This window comes from Alligator mississippiensis, chromosome 3 (genome assembly GCF_030867095.1).
Source record: "Alligator mississippiensis isolate rAllMis1 chromosome 3, rAllMis1, whole genome shotgun sequence".
NCBI lineage: Eukaryota > Metazoa > Chordata > Crocodylia > Alligatoridae > Alligator > Alligator mississippiensis.
This window is the reverse complement of record NC_081826.1, coordinates 146,322,467-146,343,640: the sequence shown is the minus strand read 5'-3', so window position 1 is coordinate 146,343,640 and position 21,174 is coordinate 146,322,467. Positions and strand designations below refer to the sequence as shown.

General features: G+C 41.0%; 1 protein-coding gene across 2 annotated transcripts in view; it reads left to right on the top strand.

Annotated features, from left to right (window-relative positions):
* The window catches only part of AHRR (aryl hydrocarbon receptor repressor), a 148,865-nt gene that overhangs the window by 97,158 nt on the left and 30,533 nt on the right, over positions 1-21,174 (top strand). For both annotated transcript variants that reach the window (XM_059724479.1, XM_019491139.2), the window contains 4 exons: positions 15,402-15,491; positions 16,156-16,285; positions 18,236-18,369; positions 20,806-21,005. In XM_059724479.1, the coding sequence (XP_059580462.1) occupies positions 15,402-15,491; positions 16,156-16,285; positions 18,236-18,369; positions 20,806-21,005 (554 nt within the window). The remainder of the gene's footprint in view (positions 1-15,401; positions 15,492-16,155; positions 16,286-18,235; positions 18,370-20,805; positions 21,006-21,174) is intronic.

The window sequence follows — 21,174 nt, the reverse complement described above, 5'->3', positions numbered from 1 at the left end:
CAGCGGGGTTTGGCAGAGACCTTGTTCCCCTGAGCGCCTCCCAGAGTAACAAGGAATAAAGGCCATAAATTGCTAGAGAGTAGGTTTAGACTAGACATTAGAAGGCACTACTTCACTGTCAGGGTGGCTAGGATCTGGAACCAACTTCCAAGGGAAGTGGTGCTGGCTCCTACCCTGGGGGTCTTTAAGAGGGGGCTCGACGTTTACCTGGCTGGGGTCATTTGAGCCCAGTTTTCTCTCCTGCCCAGGGCAGGGGGTTGGACTAGAAGATCTACAAGGTCCCTTCTGACCCTACATCTATCTATCTATCTATCTATCTATCTATCTATCTATCTATCTATCTATCTATCTATCTATCTATCTATCTATCTATCTATCTATCTATCTATCCCTTCCTGGCTTCCATTTTCATTGTCAGTTCAATCCAGATGCTCTTCCAGATGGTACTGGTACATTCAGTACCATCTACCTTATATTTAGATAGCAAAATGAGTCAACTGCCTCATTGTGTGAACTCAGATTTGACTTCTGGTGTTGGGTTGTTTTATTTAAACTGGTCATGAGTTACAGTTCTCGTCTAAATTATGGCTGGCACATTAAAAAAGCCTCATACACTTGATTTTTCTCAAACTCCATGAGAAGAGAAACTTTGTGTTAAAAAAAATCATGCTTTAGAATATGCAGTGTTGAATGTTATGCAGAATGTAGAGTAGGGTTTTATTTTGTTTAAAAAAGAACTTTACAAAAAAGGCTTACAGCCTATAAGTCTTTTGATGTCCAGATGTATACTGGAGCAGATCATCAAGTGACTTATTTGTAAGCTCCGAAGCAGAATTCCAGTTCATTTTATGCACCCAGATAGCAGTTTTGTAGCTATAAGTGACATTCTTAGCACGTAGGTTTAGCTTGTGATTCTTTTATCTGTACAGCATGGTTGTGTAAGCATCCATATAGCTGCTGAGCACGTGCAATAGACTACACACTGGCCTGGTTGGGCAGGTGCTCATCTACTTCTGTGACTCTGCTGGACATATATAAGTCCATCATATATATATATATATATATATATATAGTCCAGGTCCCCTAGGGAGGGCCCTGCTATGTTTTAGGCAAAGTAGCTAAGTAGTTAGAGTACTTGCTCAGGAAGTAAGAAACCCAGTTTCTAAACTACTCTTCCCCAGAGTAGGGTTTCAGCCTTCATCTTATCAACTTCCTAGCGAAGTACTCTAGCCACCGGACAACAGGTTAAAGATTATTCAGTCTCCTCTCCAGGCTTCCTTTTGAAATTGGCCTGCTGAGCAGCCAAGAGAGAAAAATGTTTGGGCTCAGAATGAAAAGCTAGAAGGTGTGTGATTCGGTGAGATGGAGGCTTCTGCAGAAGTGACCAGGACCTTGATTCTAGCCTCGGGCCTTGTTCTCAATGGGGAAGAAAAAGTTCTGTACTGTGCTGCACTTCTCTCCATCCATTTTATCCAATGACATTAAATGCAAGGGGCAGTGCCTCAACTTTAAAAGGTGTGCCGCCAAACACCCTGGATAATGCCTGATGGTTTGAGCCCTGTGCTAGGAAGTTAGAGAGAGGTAGGTTTAACAATTCTCTGGTGAAAGGGTCCTTGAAACCAGGCCTCTGAATTCATGGGAAAGTGCCTGAACCCCACAGCTTTTTGGGCTAAAATGTGGGAGGGCTGCTCTCCTGTTTCTTTCAAGATTTACACTCAGGTACATCTGCCTGGCCAGTGTGTTGCCTACTGCACATGTTCAGTAGCTATGTGGACGCTTACATATCCACACTACATGAGTAACAGAATCATGAATCATGATTAAGTGACAAAAATGCCACTTAGAGCCAGACAACTGATCTGGGTACATAAAGTGACATAGAATTCTGCCCCTAAAGTATAATGAGGTATTAAATAGCAGCCAACATTGGTTTGTCAAAAACAAATTGCATGTAACCTGATTTCCTGCTATGACAAGGTGATGGGTTTTGTGGATGGCGGGGAAGCAGTGAATGTGATGTACCTTATTTTTATCAAGGTTTTCAATGCTTTCTTTCCTGACTGTCACATAAGCAAGCTAGGGAGGTACAGTTGGATTAATTTCTTGTAAGGTAAGGCACGAGTGGTTGCATTGTCACCCTCAAAGAGTAATCATCAACAGTTCAATGTGAAACTCAGAGGAAGTGTCAAGTGAGGTTTCCTAGGAGGTCTGTTTTGGGTCTAGTAGTGTTCAGTATGGATGGATGATGGACATAAGTGTATACTTAGTAAACTGGAGCTGCTACCAAGCTCAGTGGGATAGGATGAAAAAAGGATGAAAATAAATACAGACAAGTGCAAAAATACAAATACTATAATACAAAATGGGGAATGACTAGCTAGGCTGCAGCACTGCAGGAAAGAGTAATAATGGAACACAAGTTGAATATGAGTCAGCAGGGAAATATATATGTAAAAAAGCTAATAGCACACTGAAATGTGTCAACAGGGATGTCACATGCAAGTCACAAGAAGTGATTCATCTACTCTCATCATAATCAGCACTGGTGAGACCTCACCTGGAATACTGTTTCCATTTTAAAGCATAGCACTTCAAGAAAGATGTAGACCAGGAGTGCTAAACCTCCAGCTTGTGGGCCAAGCCATTGCATCTGGCCCATGGGGCTCCTCATGGGTCAGGAAATTTGGTGGTGGGGGAGCAGTGGTCATTAATATGGCCACCCTCCCTCCTGCCAAATTCCCACCCTGAAGCCCTGTGTGGCAACCTGGGTCCAGGCCATGACCCCTCCTCACCCTCCCAGCCCTGCAGTTGGATCAGGGCTGGACCACATGTTCCTCCCACAGCTGGATAGGGTTCAAGCCACACCCCTTTTTCCCCATGGCTGGGTCATGCCCTCTCCCCCTGCAGGGCTGGGTTGGGCCTGGCCACAACCCCTCCCCTCAGTGGAGCTGGGGTGGGGCCAGATCAAGCCCCCCTCCCCCATGGGGCCAAGCTGCCCTCCTGCACCTCCTGCTGTGCAGCTGGATGAGTCCCACCACACCTGGATCAGGACCACCAGCCAGATCCAGCCTGCAGACAGACCAGGTACTGCCTATCCAGCCCACTGTCCAAAAAGGCTGAGTACCACTGACACAGACAAATTTGAAAGCATCCAGCAGAGCAACAAGAGAAGACAGAGAGCTAGAAGACATGATAGGTTATATTTGAGGGTGTGTGGTATGCCAGAAAATAAGATACTTGCCTTGTTTTTGCAATGCGAAATGAAGAGGAAAAGATTTTTCCAGAGTCATGCCTGAATTATGACTGGAGGAGATCCTGACTTTCTTGGATGAATCCTAACCAGCACTGCTACAGCAAAAGCTAAATAAAGTGTTAATCTTCTCACAACAATGGGTAAATTGGCAGGAGCTGTTGGCTGCTCTGCCCAAAGCTACTGTCAATTCTGAAGTATCTGTGAAAGGGTTATCACTGTAGCTCAGACCCTGACAGTGCAGCTTGCATGCTGCAGGTAGTGCATGCCCCATGTGTGCTGTGTGCACAGCAAGCCCTGGGGCCGCTCCCAAGTTCCTGCCCAGCTACTGCACCCCTGCTCCCCAGCTGCATTAGCAACCAGTCTTCAGACTTCTCTCCTCCAATTGCCACTTTCTGCCCCTATCCCAGAGGGCAGGGCAGTGCAGGCACCTAAGGGTGAGGCTGGGAAGGCACAGTGCAATGGGTACAGACGCAGAGAAGTGGTATGGGGCTGTCTGCAGTGGGGGGGGGGGGGCATGCCTCACCTTGGTGCAGCTCTCATGGCATGCAGCCCCTCCTGGTGCAGCACATGGGGCATACAGTCCCTAGCTACTTAGATGTTGGATAGCCCTGCCTTACACCATCAACAATATTTTGCAGTCATTTATTTGTAAAGGTTAAAAAGCAATGTTGCTTGTCATTGCAACTGCAATGTTATTATAAAATCTTAATATCAGTATCTCTGGGCTTTAAATTTTGCTCATGAATGTGTACAGAGAGCAACCCTACCCCTTCTGTTACCTAATCTGTTTTCTTGGAAGTTTATAGCTGGGCTCGCATGGCCCATTAATTTATACTTCACCACATTTCCAAAATGCCAGTTATGTCTCCTCCCTCTTGACAAGCTATTATATTCCAGGTCTCTCATTAGAATAAGGAAATACACATATCAGTATGAACAAGTGATTCTCAGTCAAGGTGCCATACCACACCAGGGTGCTGAGACAACCTTTTAAGGGTTACATGGAATATTAGCATTGCTAGGTGTTCAAATTCACAAAATAAACTCAAAGATTGCAAATAGGAATCCACAGTGTCAAAAACATGCTGACCTGTTGTGGTCTTTCTGAGTGTTTTTTGGGACAAGAATTGCACTCTTACTTTCCTATAATCAAAAAATGAGCAAAAGCCAAGAGCTAGCATTTTCTGAAGTCTGCATTGAATCTAAGGGTGTCTTGAATCTGACTAGGGGTGTCTTGAGTCTAAAACTTTGAGAACCATTGTCATAAATACTTTTGAAACTGATCTGATTCCTTTCCTGAAACATTTCACAAGCTGCATTGTTTGTAGGCCTCCCTCTCTTTTAGATGACAGAAATTTTCCACTCAAAATAAATGCGGGGTCCTGGGTCCAAACTCCTTCCTAGTGTGTTAGTGCCAGACGTGTTTGATGGTTCAGCTTTGACTGACCTTGCTCTGTGTAGAACTGAGTAGATTGTGTCCTCTGAGCTTCTATGTTCCGCAATGGTCCTTGAGGACCTGTGAAGTAATACTGACACTGAGTCAGAGGGGAAAGAATGAGAACATATTTGGGGAGAGAAGAGGAAGTGTGGATGGGAGGAGAACAGTGACCAGATATACATACATACATAATTTTTGTGTACGCTGAAAACCAACATTTGCAGGACTAACTGCTCCCTTAAAAGTTTTCCCTGCTCAAAAGCATTGGGTATGTAAGTGTTTGCCTGTGAGAGACAGTTAGAGCCAACATTTTCCCTGTGAAATGCATGTCCAGATGAAGAATCCCTGATCTGAAGAATTTAACCCATAAACTTCCATGTGTGAAAAGCTGAGACATAGAAAAACACGACAACAAAATCATTATCCATAGCTACTTTGTTTCCGTTGGCTACAGAGTAGGACATTTATACCTGCTATTTTTAAAGAACATTATATTTTTGTTTCCTTTTCTTGAAAACTTAGCATGTATACAAAGCTCCTCACATTGAGTAGTGCTTTCTTATACAAATAAGTTCTTTTTAGTTGCTTCCTAGAATTGTGTAAATATAAATCATTGGTGAGCTATGAAATATGTTTGGCAAAGGGCATAGTTTGATTAAACTAAGTACAATAGAGCATCTTAATTTCAAGGCTTGATTTTTATTTTAAAATTGTAAAGAGCATCTCAGCTAGAGATTATAAAAGGATTTTTGCATGGGGTAATTGTGATTCTTAGAAATACCAGCAAAAGGAAATAGGCATGAAGGAGTCCACTTTAGCTGGCTGTATTTTCCAGTAGTAATCTTCAATAGGCATCGGTATGGAAGAAAGTCAGGGGTAAGCGTACCATGTGGAGGGGCTTTAAATATCTAGTTATTCAGAGCACCAGAGTATGACCCCACCCGATACAGGATGAAAAAACATCATCATGCTGTTAAACAAAAGTATTCTGGATAAACTGAAAACCGCCAGATGACCCTGGAAATTTAGTACCCAAATTGCGTGACTTGAAAATCTGGTCAAAGCAAACATGGCTGCAGGCCTTAAGTGTTGTACTTTAGTAACCATAGCAGTGTGGTCCCTGGAGGTCACAATGCTAGTGAATTTTCCTTTATTTCAAGGAAGAGTAATAAAAAATGTGGCTTGGAACTGTTCTTTTTTTCTTATTTTTACTATGCCATGACCTTGACCAAAATATCTTTGAAGTGTTTGCTGGCAGATTTTCTGCTGTGGGATCAGAAAAATATCAGGATATATAAAGGATGTTGCCAAAGGAAGTCCTATCTTCCTCAAAATATTTGTCTTCATTCCCAGAGAGAACCTCTTTATTAATAAATATTTCTAAAACCTCTTAATGGAGAAGACAGATAACTTTCATCTCACAGCTACTGTAGACGGCAGTGTAATAGTGAATTGGCTTTGAACTGACAGTTCAATTGTTTATTTTATTTGAGTAGCAGGTGCAGTGTTTCGTGAGTACATAATTGGATATAAACGTTCTGAAAAAAGACCAGAGCCCAAAACCTTATGCCAAGGCCTTTTTCCATTTAGAAAAAAAGTGATTCCATTTTTCATGTACAATGTAAGAAACTCATGGAAGTGTTTTTTTTAAAGAAGACCAAACACAAACAAACAAATGTTCACAATGCATGTTTAAGTCTGCCTCACATGTTTCAACTTTTATCCTGGATTAGAAATTCCATTTGTCATTGAATCCATATGGTTTAACCAAATGGTATTTTACAATAATTTGTTTTTCAGATTAAGAGCTAAGGTTGTTCTTAGTTGTTATTGCTTTAATGGCCGCTATAACTTCTTTAAAAATATAATATACTCAAGGTTTGAAAATTGTTTTGGTAGTCACTTGGAGCCAGATTCTGTATCACGTATTGAGCATCTAAAAGAATTAGGTGCCTATGTGTAATTCTGTTCCATGCAGCTCAAGTCCTGAAAATTAATTAATGCATCTACACACGCAGTCACGCACACTGTCTTCTGATCCTTCAGTGACAAAAAAGCTTCACGGAGGAGAAAGACCTACTCATCTTTTGCATTAACAGTATTTCATGGACTCAAACTGTGAGCAGTAGAATTATACTTGGATACCTAAGTCTGGTTGCACATCTAATATATGAAATAGGATCTAGCCCTATCAGTATACAGAAAGCACAACTTGCACACATGCTTGCAGAATTAAACTGTTTAAACATGTCTTTGTTTTTTAAAATCTTAAAATGCTAGTCCTTTTTGAACTTCCATGCATGGGAGTAGGTTGTTGTAACATGCTGTGTTTCTCTCCTATGCACGCTCCCCATTCCATAAGTAACAGCATGAGGGCCAGTACAGTGTCTGCAGGGCTACTACATTCCCTTCCCTGCACATTTGGGTGGGTGCAGGTACAGAACAGCAGGAAATGGATGTCAGTTCATCTGTTGAATTAAGTATAGGGCTCAGAGAATTTCACTCTACCTCCCACCCCTAGAGCAAGGGGTTAATAGGGACAAATTCCTGACATTCAAGGATGGGGGAGGAAGGAACAGTATAGTAATGTATTGATTGCACTGTATACTAAACCTGTAGGAAAGCCTAAAATTTTCATTTAAAAATTGGAGTTGAGAACCGTTCCATTGGTGAAAGGTGTGATAACGTAAACCTGTGCCTAACTGTTCTATTAACTCTGCATCCAGAAAATCTGAAACGATAATATCAAGACAGATGTGGTAGGCACATAGTCTTGTTGTAGCTGTGATGCTTCAGGGAATATGGGAGAAATGAGGTTTGTTTGGTAATATCTAACCAACTATACTGTACTATGTAGCTAAGAGAGGTGTTAGACAAGCTTTCAGGCATAAAATGCCATTCTGGGAAAGGTCTGAAAAAGAAGTAGATGTGGCCTAAGCTAACTGTGAGGTAAAACTCCATTATGTAAATGATAATAGTCACTTAAAAGAGGGCAAGAGGGCAGCAAAGAGGACTTATCAGAAGTAGCTATAAAGCAAGTGAAGGGCTGCTGAAATATATACACCTAATGATGTAAAACATAAGACCATTCAAAAGGGAAAAGCGTTACTATTACCTGTGGAGCACAGACAGTTTAGCAAAGAGCAGGTAAACTGTAATAAGCCAGAAAAATCATTGTTTGTGTTTAGTCCATGATTTTCAGTGTCTAATAAAGTTACAAACTTCTGTTCCCAGGCCTGTCTTCTGAAGGTATTTCATTTCCCGTCAGGACTTTGAGATCATTGATGGAGTGACTTTTCTCTGAAAAATGTTCTCCCACTGGTGGTTAGATGTTTCTGTCCTTTTCTCATTCTTCTGTGAGAGTTCATTTGGAGTGCAGTGATTGTTTAGTTTCACCTATATAATTTCCACGAGGGCATTTGGGGTGACCGTTTATTGTTTCCTGGTCATCTGAGTGGCTACTTTTGGTCACAGAGAATCATAGAAAGTTAGGGTTGGAAAGGACCTCAGGAGGTCATCTAGTCCAACCCCCAGCTCAAATCACGACCATCCCCAACTAGATCATCCCAGCTAAGACTTTGGGTGCCTATATACAATCAGCGAGGCTGCTCCAGTGTGCTGTAATTACAGGGGTTTAGGTTGTAGCCGTGTTGGTCTAAGGATATAGGCAGACAAGGTTCCTTGGGTGAATTTGATATCTTTTATTAGACCAACCCAAATGGTTAGAGAATAGTTATTAAGCAAGCTTTCGGGTTCAAAAACCCTTCATCAGGCTAAGGAAGCTTTAGCAGTTGGTGTGTGCTCTTCCTGGATGGAATGAAAAGTAAAGAAGCCAGGGGCTGGGCTGGGGAGTCAGTTGCCAGGCAGATTGTAATGTATCAAAAATCCAGTACCTGAGGACTTGGCTGTATATCACAGCTTTTTTGGTGTGTTTCGGGTGATTGCTGGTTCTGTGCAGATACGTATGTTGGTCTGTGGGTTTCTTGTATACTGTGGTCTGTATTTTACCCTTCTGGATACTGATCCTTGTGTCTAAAAAGGGGATGTTGGTGTTGGAGTATTCTAAAGAAAGTCGGATGGTGACTTGAATTTCTGGTGGAACTCAATCAGAGATTCCAGGTTCTCACTCCAAATGATGAAGATGTCATCGATATATTGTAAGTACAGCAAGGGTTTGATGGTGCAGTTCTTGAGGAAGTCTTCTTCCAGGTGGCTCATAAAAAGGTTGGCATACTGTGGGGCCATTTTAGTGCCCATAGCTGTTCCCATCATCTGGAGGAAGTGTTGATTATTAAAAGTGAAATTGTTGTGTGTGAGGATGAAGTGTATAAGCTCAGTGATATCTTTGGGTTTGTATTCTGGGTTGTAATCTTGTTCCTGTAGATATGTAAGGCAGGCATGGATGCCATCCTGGTGTGGGTTGTTGGTGTATAGGCTGGTAACGTCCATCAAACCCTTGCTGTACTTACGATATATCGATGACATCTTCATCATTTGGAGTGAGAACCTGCAATCTCTGATTGAGTTCCACCAGAAATTCAACAGTCACCATCCCTCCATCCGACTTTCTTTAGAATACTCCAACACCAACATCCCCTTTTTAGACACAAGGATCAGTATCCAGAAGGGTAAAATACAGACCACAGTATACAAGAAACCCACAGACCAACATACATATATGCACAGAACCAGCAATCACCCGAAACACACCAAAAAAGCTGTGATATACAGCCAAGCCCTCAGATACCACCGCATCTGTACTGAAGAGAACACCCGGGATTGCCACCTCACCAATCTTAAAAAGGCTTTCACCCAGCAAGGACACTCCTCCAGAGAGGTAGATCGCACGTTTGAAAGAGCCACCTGGATACCACATGAAGAACTGCTGCAGTACAGAAGAAAAACACCCACAAATCGCACACCGCTAGTTATGACCTATCACCCCTCCCTTGAACCTGTACGGAAAATCCTCAAAAAATTGCAACCTATATTAGAAAAAGACCCTATTTTTAAAAAGATCTTCCCAGAGCCACCCATCCTAGCCTTCAGATAAGCACCAAACCTCGCCAACCTCATCACCAGAAGCAAACTTCCTCAAGCCCAGAACACACCAAAAGGATCCAGACCGTGCCATGACAAGAAATGCAAAACCTGCCCCCACATCTCCACCACCCCCACTATTACTACACCCCACAACAGAGCCATCAGCATCCCAGGATCTTACAGCTGCACCTCCAGGAATGTAGTATACCTCATCCAATTCACCAAATGCCCTGATGGAAGATATGTAGGAGAGACCAGACAACAACTACGCACCAGAATGAACGCACACTGGAAATCCATCAAAGACAGAAATACCCAATTACCGGTGGGGGCACATTTCTCACAGGAGGGCCACTCTCTCTCCAATCTCTCAGTCCTGATCCTCAAGGGAAACTTACACAACACTTCCCAGAGACGAGCCTATGAGCTCCATTTCATCAACCTGCTGGATACTAGAGATCAGGGACTAAACATAGACACTGGATTTTTGATACATTACAATCTGCCTGGCAACTGACTCCCCAGCCCAGCCCAGCCCCTGGCTTCTTTACTTTTCATTCCATCCAGGAAGAGCACACACCAACTGCTAAAGCTTCCTTAGCCTGACGAAGGGTTTTTGAACCCGAAAGCTTGCTTAATAACTATTCTCCAACCATTTGGGTTGGTCTAATAAAAGATATCAAATTCACCCAAGGAACCTTGTCTGCCTGTAATTACAGTGCATTGGAGCAGACTTGATTAATCAAGTCTGCTGCAGCATAGTAATTACCGCGCTGCAGCAGCCTCCAGCGTCTCATGTATCAATGTCCCCGCACTTCAGAATAGCGGGGTAACTTTATCTAAAACTTGTTCAACAAGATTTAGATAAAGCACTCCCACTGCCGTTTTGAATTGTGGGGTCACTGATGCATGAGATGCACCAGACACTTTAATTCCAGTGGCTCTCAGAGCTGCTTAATTAAAGCAATGCTCCTCCCCAATCCTGGAACACGTGTAATACCCTTTGTCTAGCTGGTTCTTAAAAACCTCCAAGGATGGAGATTTCACCATCTCTTTGGGTAACCTGTTCCGGTGTTTTATTACCATCCTTGTCAGAGAGTTTTTCCTAATATCTAACCCAGTCTTCCCTTGCTGCAACTTGAGACCGTTGCTCCTTGCTCTGTGATCTGCCACCACTGAGAATAGTTTAGCTCCATCCTCTTTCGAACCCTGCTTCAGAAAGTTGAAGGCTGCTATTAAGTCCCCTCTCAGTTTTCTCTTCTCCATACTAAATAAACCCAGTTCCCTCAGCCTCTCCTCATACTTCAGATGCCCTATCCCCCTAACCATTTTTGCTGCCCTCCACTGGATTCTCACCAATTTGTCCACATCCTTTCTGTAGTGGTAAGTCCAAAACTGGATGCAGTACTCCAGAGGTGACCTCACCAATGCTGAATAGAGAGCAATAATCAGTTCCCTCTATCTGCTGGAAACACTCCTCCTAATGCAGCCCAGTATGCCATTAGCTTTCTTTGCAACAAGGGCACACTGTTGGCTCATTCAGCTTATTTTCCACTATAACCCCTGATACTTTTCTGCAGAGCCGCTCTTTAGCCGGTCGCTCCCCTGCCTGTACAGGTTTCCCTCACTTTATGCTGCACATGCGTTCCTGAAAAATGGTGCAAAACTCAAATGTGCATAAAGGGAGTCCACTTTGCAATGTAATAAATAGGGATGCATTCCAAGACCTCGACTGTATTGGCCCTAGACCCATTTCTATCACTTTTATAAGACAATTTTGGTACTCACCAACAGCAGACAATACACACAAGCACAAGACACGATCATAATGGGGATGGCAACTACACAAACACGTGTTACAGACAACAAGCAAGGAGCACAGATCCACACAGGAGACTATATTTTGGTGCACGTCACTCCCACAATGCACCACACAGAGCGGCTGAGTGCGGGCTTCCACCACACCCATCGCATAAGAGTGAATTTACCTCTCATATAGCAAATTTTTTGGTATAAAAAGGGTCACTGCGTAAGAGTGAATTTGCACATACAGAACCTGCATAAAGCGAGAGAAACCTGTACTGGTGCATGGGATTCTTCTGTCCTAAGTGTAGGACTTTGCACTTGTCTTTATTGAACCTCATGAGATTTCTTTTGCTCCAGTCCTTCAATTTGTCAAGGTCTTTCTGAATCCTAGCCCTACACTGTAGTGTATGCACTACGCTCCCTGGCTTGGTGTCATCTTCAGACTTGCTGAGGATGCACTCTGTCCCATCTTCCAAGTTGTTGATAAAGACATTGAACAAAACTGGCCCCAGGACTGACCCCTGGGGCACTGCACTTGATACTGACTGCTAACTAGACATTGAGCCAGTGATTGCTAGCCTCTGAGCCTGACAATCCAGCCAATTTTCTATCCACCTTACAGTCCCTTCATTCAAACCATACTTCCGTAGCTTGTTTGCAAGAATGTTGTGGGGGGGCGTATCAAAAGCATTGCTAAAGTCAAGGTATGTCATATTCACTGCTCTCTCCTTATCCACAGAATACCAGCTTGGCTTAGCAGGGAACTCTTCCATGAGCTAAAACACAAAAAGGAAGCTTACAAGAAGTGGAAACTTGAACAAATGACTAGGAAGGAGTATAAGAATAGAGAATGTATTTTCCATGTATAGTATCTCATTTTGGAGGGTTTTCTTAATTTAATTTCTCCCCACTACTGCAGCAAGGCAAGCAGTGTCAGGGAGCAGGCAGCATGGGTGCCAGTGGCGGCAGAAGAGTCAAGTGGCTGAGAGTCGATTCAGGTTTTGCATTGGTCTTTAAGCAGGGTTTTATTCCATTTGGTGTTTGTTGATCAGCAGGGAGTTTGCTTCTGATGATGAATTGAATGAGGCTGGGAAGTTGTTCAAAAGGCAGGAGTAGAGGAGGGTTGGGAATATCTTCTTCTAATAAAGCCTGTCACTCTTTGATGATCTTTCTGGCAGATTTTAGTGTGAGTTGGTATGTGACGATAAAGGGCTTGCTTTCTTTATTATAGTAGGCTTGTGCAGGGTACTTGGGTGGATTGTTCAAAGATGCAATCTCTGCTGGAGCGTCCTTGCTGGGTAAAAGATGTTTTCAGGTTGATGACATGGCTGTTATGGGTATTCTCCTCCAAATTAAATTAAAAAAAAAACATTTTTTTTTACCTGGTATTTAGTTTAGGCTGTGTCTGCTTCATTTCTAGACCTGAGGAGACACATGTGCATGGAAACTTGTCTAACATTTCATCCTGTGAACATTCGTCATGATAGAGTAACTTCTAAAACTAACTGTCCTGGCCAGTGTACCTGTGTGTTCAAGGAAATGCAGGGGAAGGACCTTACTGCCCCCACTAACAAAACTCTTATGAACTTGATCAGAAACATGGAAGCTCTCTGCCTAGAATGAAAATTTTGTAGAGAATAGTGAATACAGAACCCCATAGGAAAAACAGGGAGAACTGGACTGGTTTAAGAAACCAAATGTTGTCCTTTACCCAGTAAGTTTACTAACATAATTGTTGTTGCTTTCTTCTTGTCCCTAAATCTGGCAGATCCCTCTCTGCTTTATCCCAGCTGTGTCAAATAAAAGAGGAAGACTATATCTATCAGGCTAGCTATAATATCCTGCATACTCTTTACAATAGATAATTATCGGGCCTCTCATTAAGTTTTGAAACAACATTAATAAATACAGAAAACCGTAAAGTCAAGGCCAAGAAATGTTAGTGTTGAGGTTTTGTTCTCTATCCAGCTCTACTTCTCTGTATCTAGCTTGTTTTACCTAACAGAATTTCCCACCAAAGCCAGCTAACTACCACCCAGAATTGCTGAACAGCTTCCACCTTTGTAGAAGCCAAGGAGCGCTGGATATTAGGGATGGTCATCAGCCTGCAGTGTCCAATCTTATGATGATTTCATGTGCTTTTAAGGTATCACCTGTGTGTTCCCAGATGTGGGTTGGTTTATCCATTTGTTTTTCTTGTGACACATTCTCTGTTTTTCATTGCCTCAGCTAATGTGTAGGGGAAAGCTGTAGGCTCTCTTGAACACACATGAAGAGCATAAAGGAAGTCACGTGCTCCTCAGTTAGTTTCTGCGGAGATTTCCAGTCCACCCCAATTAAAAGGCTGACAGCTGTTTAAAATTTAAGAAAATTCCTAGCATCATATCATTGTTGGTTTTATTGCTGCAAAAAAGAGTCCAAAAAGACAAGATGCCAAAAATGCTTTCTTGTCCATATGTTGAAATATTTTATTTGATATTGTTAATGGATAAGACAGACACCAACCATAGAGATTCCTCTCAGCATGGTGAAAGGCATAGATGGGAAGAAGTAAACCTCCTGGTACTCTGTTTTTTTTAATTCATGTGATAGTGGTAGAGGACCATCTATGGCCATGTTTCCACTTAAAAACCACATTTCAGCAATTGGTTTTGCTGGAAGAGCAAATAGGGGAAACTAATTATTAGCACAATTTCATCTAGTGAAGGTTGACATTTGTTAGCAGAGCCATTGCCAGTATGGGAAACTAGTGCCAATCATAGTTTGCCCTTCTCTTCCTTGCAGAAAATCCATGAGCAGCAGCAGTTCAGCTAAACCAGTTGCATAAACTAGGGGTAGCCCACCTGCCACATGGGTGCTACAAGTGGCACTGGCAACCTCTATGTGTGGTATGCAGCAGATTGAGGAAGGGAAAGGGAGAACAGAAGGCAAATAGGGAAGCAGAAGGCAGAGCAGCATATTGGGCAAGGGGCAAAGGGCTGGGAGCAGAAAACAGAGCAACAGATCAGGCAGGGGAAGGGGATTGGAGTGGCACTTGGGGAGATCATGGGGGTAATTTGTGGCACACCTGCCAAAAAGGTTGGCCCTCATTGGCATGAACAATGAGAATTTCTAATGCTGGCAGGTCCTTGAAGTCTTTCTCATGGGCCTTTCTGGTCTTCTACTTCACATTCCATGGGGCATAGCACACCCTGTGGTGTCTGAGCACACAGAGCCATACTTTCAAAGGTGCTCAGTACCTATAACAGGGCCAGATTCCTGCCTTCTGTCTGACTTTGTACTAACACAGGTAACCACCTCTTTGTATAAGGAAGGAGGAATTCAGTCTGAAATTGCCAGCTCTTGTTTCATTGTCACCTAAGTGGCACTTTCATAGCTGTAAACACAATTTCAGGGACTTGTGCACATTTAGAGATTCAGTGTAGCTACACTTGCACTATGCTTCTTTCCTTCACTTGTCAAGTAGGCATATGCATGTGGAGATGCGTGGAAGGAATAGGATTGTCAGGCAAGTTTTGAAATTGTGTGTAAGTTCCAGTTACACAGCTACAGACCTGACACTTAGGTATGTAAAAAGGAAATAGAATTTAATCCAATATATAGGAGAAGCTAAATCAACATGCTGTAGATCCTGCCTCATATCTTCAGGGCAATAGCACTCTATTTTACAAGATCTAAATAATATAAATATCTGTTCAGGAAAGCACTTTATGTTCCATCTTCCTACTGTGTAGTTAGTCCATATAGGACAGCTAGGAAAGAACAGATTAGAAAATGTGATACTAAATTTTACTTCTTATATGGGAGCAAAATAGTTTTTTGCTGATTTTTTAAATTCTTTATTTTATCTCCCTTCTCTAGTCACTGAATGGTTTTGCACTGGTGGTGAGTGCAGATGGAATGATATTTTATGCATCATCAACTATTGTGGATTATCTAGGCTTTCATCAGGTAAACATATACAAATATTTAGACTGCTAGAAGTCATACTCTCTTACAGTTTTCCTTGCACTCATTCCTTGGGGTAACCTATCATGTACTATACACTGTTTTGCCACGTGTCTTTACAGTTGACTAAACGTAAACTGTAACTGGATTTTTTTTTACAATGCAACTTCAGACTAGGATCTTTACTGGAGTTTTCCTATTTTGTGAGAAATCGTGTGAACATGTGTTCTTGTTCTTGTTCATGTTGGTTTTAGGAGAAGTTTTGGCTACTCTGTCCTCCTGAAGCTTTGGTTAACGAAGACATGAATTGCTACTAATGTAGAATTTATTGCAGTTTATCCCTTCAGTTTCATAGTCAAAACCTACAATTCAAGTCTGGGAAGCTATTAGTACTAAATGCAGAAAAAACTGTACTAGAAAAACATTTTGGCTGATATTTTACATATACACAAAATCAGGAAATTAAGAATTAATGCTAAAAAGTAGTTTAAAACAAAAAAAAGTAAATATGTGAAAGTCAGGAAATCCAGAAGTATCACTCCTCATGCAGTCTTAGCTCTGACTCCACATCTCCAGCAGCCAGCCTTCTAATAGGGACTCTGGGATAATGGGAACCCCTGATTGAGTATGCTTACAATTTAAATATTTCTTATTGTAATAATTTCAGACAGATGTAATGCACCAAAACATATATGATTACATCCACGTAGATGATCGCCAAGATTTCTGTAGACAACTGCATTGGGCCATGAATCCTCCACAGGTGGAGTCTGGGCAACATTTACCAACTGAAACAGGTGAGCATACATAATGTTCACTGGAGATACAGGAATTGTTCTACTGCTTCAGAACAGTGGTCCACCTAGTCTGGTGGACCTTGGTTAGAGCCAGATCCTTAAAAGAAAAGTGCAGAAAAGCTTGTGGTGGACCTGTACAATGTAATCAGCTCTTCAGATCATAAGAGAGTTGTTTTCCTAACTCTGGACCACTAGAATCTGGCTTATGCTTGAAGCATGAGAGTTTCTACTTCTTTCCTATCTAATGTAGCTAGGGATGTTCTTAGCATCCATATAAATAGTTACCTATGCTTAGCTCTTGTTTTCATTAAGCAAGATATCAGTATTTATCTCAATCCATTCAAAAAATCTCTTGTGTAAAATGTTCAGAACAGTACCACCCCAGCAGTATCTCTGTTGCTGTCATCCAGTTTGCTTTCCCATGAGAAGTTAGGACAGGACACTTTTGGAGGGTAAGGGTTTTTCTACATCACGTAGTTGATAGTTTTGGGGGATTGATGCTTGTGAGCATGCTCCACCTACCCACTCCCACCTGCCAAACCCAGAAATGTAGTGGCAAAGCTGCTCCAAGGGAGCCCTCTGGAGGTCTCTGTCTTCAATGCACTTGAGAGCAGCTGCAGGGATTGCCACTGAAGTGGCTTCACTGCTGGACTCCCATGTTTGGCACCTGTGAACACAAACAGGTGAGCAGGGTGTGCTGAAGCCAGTCCTTCCTAAGTCCATCCTTTGCCAGGGATGTGGCGTAGATGTATTCTATGCAGGCACAGTAGCCCATTCATTCTCAGAGACATGACTACCCCAGCATGATGTGAAGGCACCTTGTCCTTTTTGTCAGATGAGGGATAAAACAGAAATCATGACTGCTTTGGGACATTAAAGTTCCCTGATTCATTCTGTAAGAAGAATACAATAGTGATGTAGATATCCCCCACCAGAATCCTTGCCTCTTGCAAGGTCCTGGCTGTTAGGTACTTTTAAGGGAGCATGCACAATGAGGAAGCACACACAGTGGAAGCACCCACAATGAGGTGGAATGACATTTGGAAATCTAACTTGTGGGTCCTTCCTAAAAGTGACCTAGTGATAAGTCTTGTAGGGTTATTCATTGTTTGAAACATATGTTGTCAGCTTCTTTTAGCCTGCTATAGTACAGATAAAATGTATTAGGTGCATTACACCTTTGTTAACTTTGTAAATAACTGGAATCTGATAAATCATACATAGGTAGGTAGAAAGAATCTGGCCAGTAACACTAGTCAAGTGGGAGGTCTTGCATGCCCTTTCAAATTCCCCAGAAATTTAAAAAATGTGAATTCAGTTGGTCTTTTAGGAAGCAGGGAAGAAATAAATATTTTTTTTTAATGAAACCCAATGAAGTGAATATTTCCTGAAATCTGAAGACTATATGTTGTTTGGATATTTGCAAAGGTATGAACATTTTGAAATTTTGTTTTTGGTTTGTACGAGAGAGAATTTAATTAAATCTCAGAGTTCAGCACTCTGGAGAAATAGTTGCTCTCGAAAAATGCATACAGCAAAAATGGAGCACTTTTGCTTCATAACTGCTATATGGTTTATTAAAGAACTGAGGAGACACTGACTGAAATTTGACTGACTGGCACCTATTAGTCTTTCATTTGCATTTCCTCCTCATTTTCTTCCTTTTTTGTCATTTTTCAAAGGCAAAAAGCTTTGTTATTCAAGATTGATTTTTTTATGGCTAAAAATCACTAGAAGTTAAGAAAGTTAAAGTTCACCCAGGAAAGTTAATTTAATTGAACAAGCTATATTAGGCAATTACTATAAATAGCTTTGAATATTTACATTTAATATTCTATACAATACATTTTTTTAGTAATTTCACTTACTGTGTGGTCAAATCAGTATATAACATTTTCATTCTCAGTTAAGAATATGCCCTGACATATATTGGCACATTGTTGTTTGTAGGAGAAGATCATATGCTCAGGAAATTGTTTAAAGCACAAGAATCTGATGGTGTGACAACAGACTATTCTTCTTTTTTAACTCGCTGTTTCATCTGTCGAGTTCGCTGCCTGTTGGACAGTACTTCTGGCTTTCTTGTAAGTATAATTTTGTGACGAACTATGATTGAGTAATACTGATTGAAATGACTAAAATGAACCCAAGCGCATGTTTTAAGCATTAGGGTGAGAGACAATTTTAGGAGGATCTCTGAGTGACACCATTGGTTTTATTAGTAGTAGTATTAGTAACCGTAAAAGTAATAGTTAACAGATTATGATGACGACATTATTATTTATTATAATAGTAGTAGTAGTAGTGGGCACATCTACACGTGCTTTAATGTACACTAGCCTATTTTAACCCACATTAAATTGTCACAAAAAACTGCTTTTTCACGAATGCACATTAAAATAGGCTAATGCGCATTTTTCTACCGCCTCACAATGGAGGTACTAGATTTAGTGCACATTACCTAAAGTGCATTAATGAGCATGTAGACATGCCCAGCAGTAGTAATGCCATTACTAAATGGAACACTGGAACTGTCCTGAATGACAGTCCTGTTACTGTGACAGAAGTAGCATTCCTAAAGTTAAAGACCCATATTACTAACGTTGCATCTTCTATTTTAGGGCATTGTAAATGCTCAGTAAAAACATATAAAATACTTAAAATACAAGAACATACTGGAAAGTTATGTGATTGTAAGACATAAATAAATCCATAGGGTATTTGCATACGAATATATACTGTTACTCTGAAGTTACTATTTTAATTTATAGTCAGTTTAAAAGTCCTTTCTTTCCCCATCCCAAAAAAAGAAATATCATTATCAAGGATAGCATGATGATGACTCTTTCAAATAGAAAGTAGAGAAGAAAAATGATTGTCTTGCTCAGTCTTTTTGGCACCTCAACCTGGAACCAAATGAGTCCATGGACTAGTTCTGTGCTATACCATTTCATCTTTCACATGGAGGGACAGATAAGATGAAAAAAAAGAAAAAATATGTTCATGTGATAAGAGCTGTGGAGAAAGTGTGGTTTGAGACTTCTGAAGTCTCAGAGCTCACAGTCTCAAAATGGAAAGCATAATCCTATTTGTTAGCACTTCTTTACAAGTCCCCTTGCTCTGAGGATTAAGAACAAAATCTTTCCCAGGAAAGGCATCACAAAAGTGGCCTCTGATCTAGGGAGACTGACATGAATAAAGTTTATGTGTTGATATAGGACGGGAAGAAGAATTCTCTCTGTTGACTATCTAGGTAGCTGAAGTAAGCAGTAAGCAGACTTGCATATAACCTTCTCCCCTCTACACTTGACAGCCTCAATGAATACATGTGATATGGAATGTGTTTGTGAGGAATGGTAGATTTTTTAGAATGAGTCATCTTTTAGTTTTTTATTTGTTAGTTCTTCGCTGCCATTACATTAACAGAATTAGGTTCTAGTTTTGTCATCAATGACTTGGTTCCATTTGTTCTACATCAGACAAAAAACTTTTTAAAAATATTTATTTTTTTTTAAAAAGCATTAACATATTCAATTCATATAAAACATAAATAAAAAAATTAAATTCAAATGCTCGGCTCACTTTTAGATTGCTTTTGGCGAAGGACCTTTCATCTACTATGTGTTTGTATACTGTCTGGTTTTAGCTTTTAGCTACTACTGTAATATAAATATTAAGTAAAATCAACATGATCATCTCTCACAGATTTGTCAAATGGAAAAATCTTTTGGAGTTCTCCTAAAAGACAGTAAATATCTATGGTCTACATTCAGGTCTCCTGGGTTTCTTCTCAAACCTTAGGAACAGCGTTGTTCTCTGCTTAGTGCCCCACTCTAGGATGAAACAGTATGGAAGAAGGCAAACCCAGAAGGAAGCTCCCAACTTGTCTAAATCCCTGCAGTCAGACTGTGTGTAGGGCTTGAGGGCTTCATACATGGTCTGAAGACCCCTCTGAGTCATACACACTATCTTGACACATTAGCTTATATACCATTCTTTCCAGTGCCTAGACTTTATCCTATTGGTGTTTTTTGCAGAGGAAAGACATGTTTTAACACAGTAATTATTAATAGGAAAAGAAAACAAGCATAGAGCATTAAGAAGAAGGAAAACTCAGGAATCTTCATATTGGACAGATTAGAGCATGGAAAAATAATTCCAACTCCAGCTCCAGGCTAAATGATACAGGAAATAGCTACAGATGGTGTCATCAGCTGCTTGTCTGGGCTAACAATGGAGAACTTCTGCTCTGGTCACACAGAGGGATAAAAGGCAGCTTTAAAAGTCTCACACTATCATTAATGTTACGTCCAATGACCTTGTTTGGGTTGATTTTTCTGCCAACCACATTTTAAACAGTGTGAAGATAGCGAAAAATTGAGGTCTCTGTCTGAGAATTGACATAACATGAATACACTCATTATTATTCGAGCATTGCAGTCTGTAGAACAAAGTATCAAGTAAAATGTTTTATATGTGGAATACTGACGGGTATTTTCTTGTGTTTGTTTATATAACAGACAATGCAGTTTCAAGGCAAACTTAAGTTTCTTTTTGGACAAAAAAAGAAGTCCCCTTCAGGAGCAATATTACCACCTAAGCTGTCCTTATTCTGCATAGTGGTGCCACTTCTGCTTCCTTCTGTCATGGAGATGAAGATGAAAAGTCTGCTCATGAAAACAAAACAGAAAGCTGAAGAGGCATCCCCAATAGACACAAAGTATTTTTAAATTAACATCTATTTAATATGTGTCATTACTGGAACTTTATAGTTAAAAAAACTTGTTAAAAACACAGATTATTCTAAATCGTGGTGGCCAGCCTATGACATGTGCCAAAAGTGGCACAGGCAACTGCTGCTTGTGATGCATGAGCCCTCAGTAATGGGA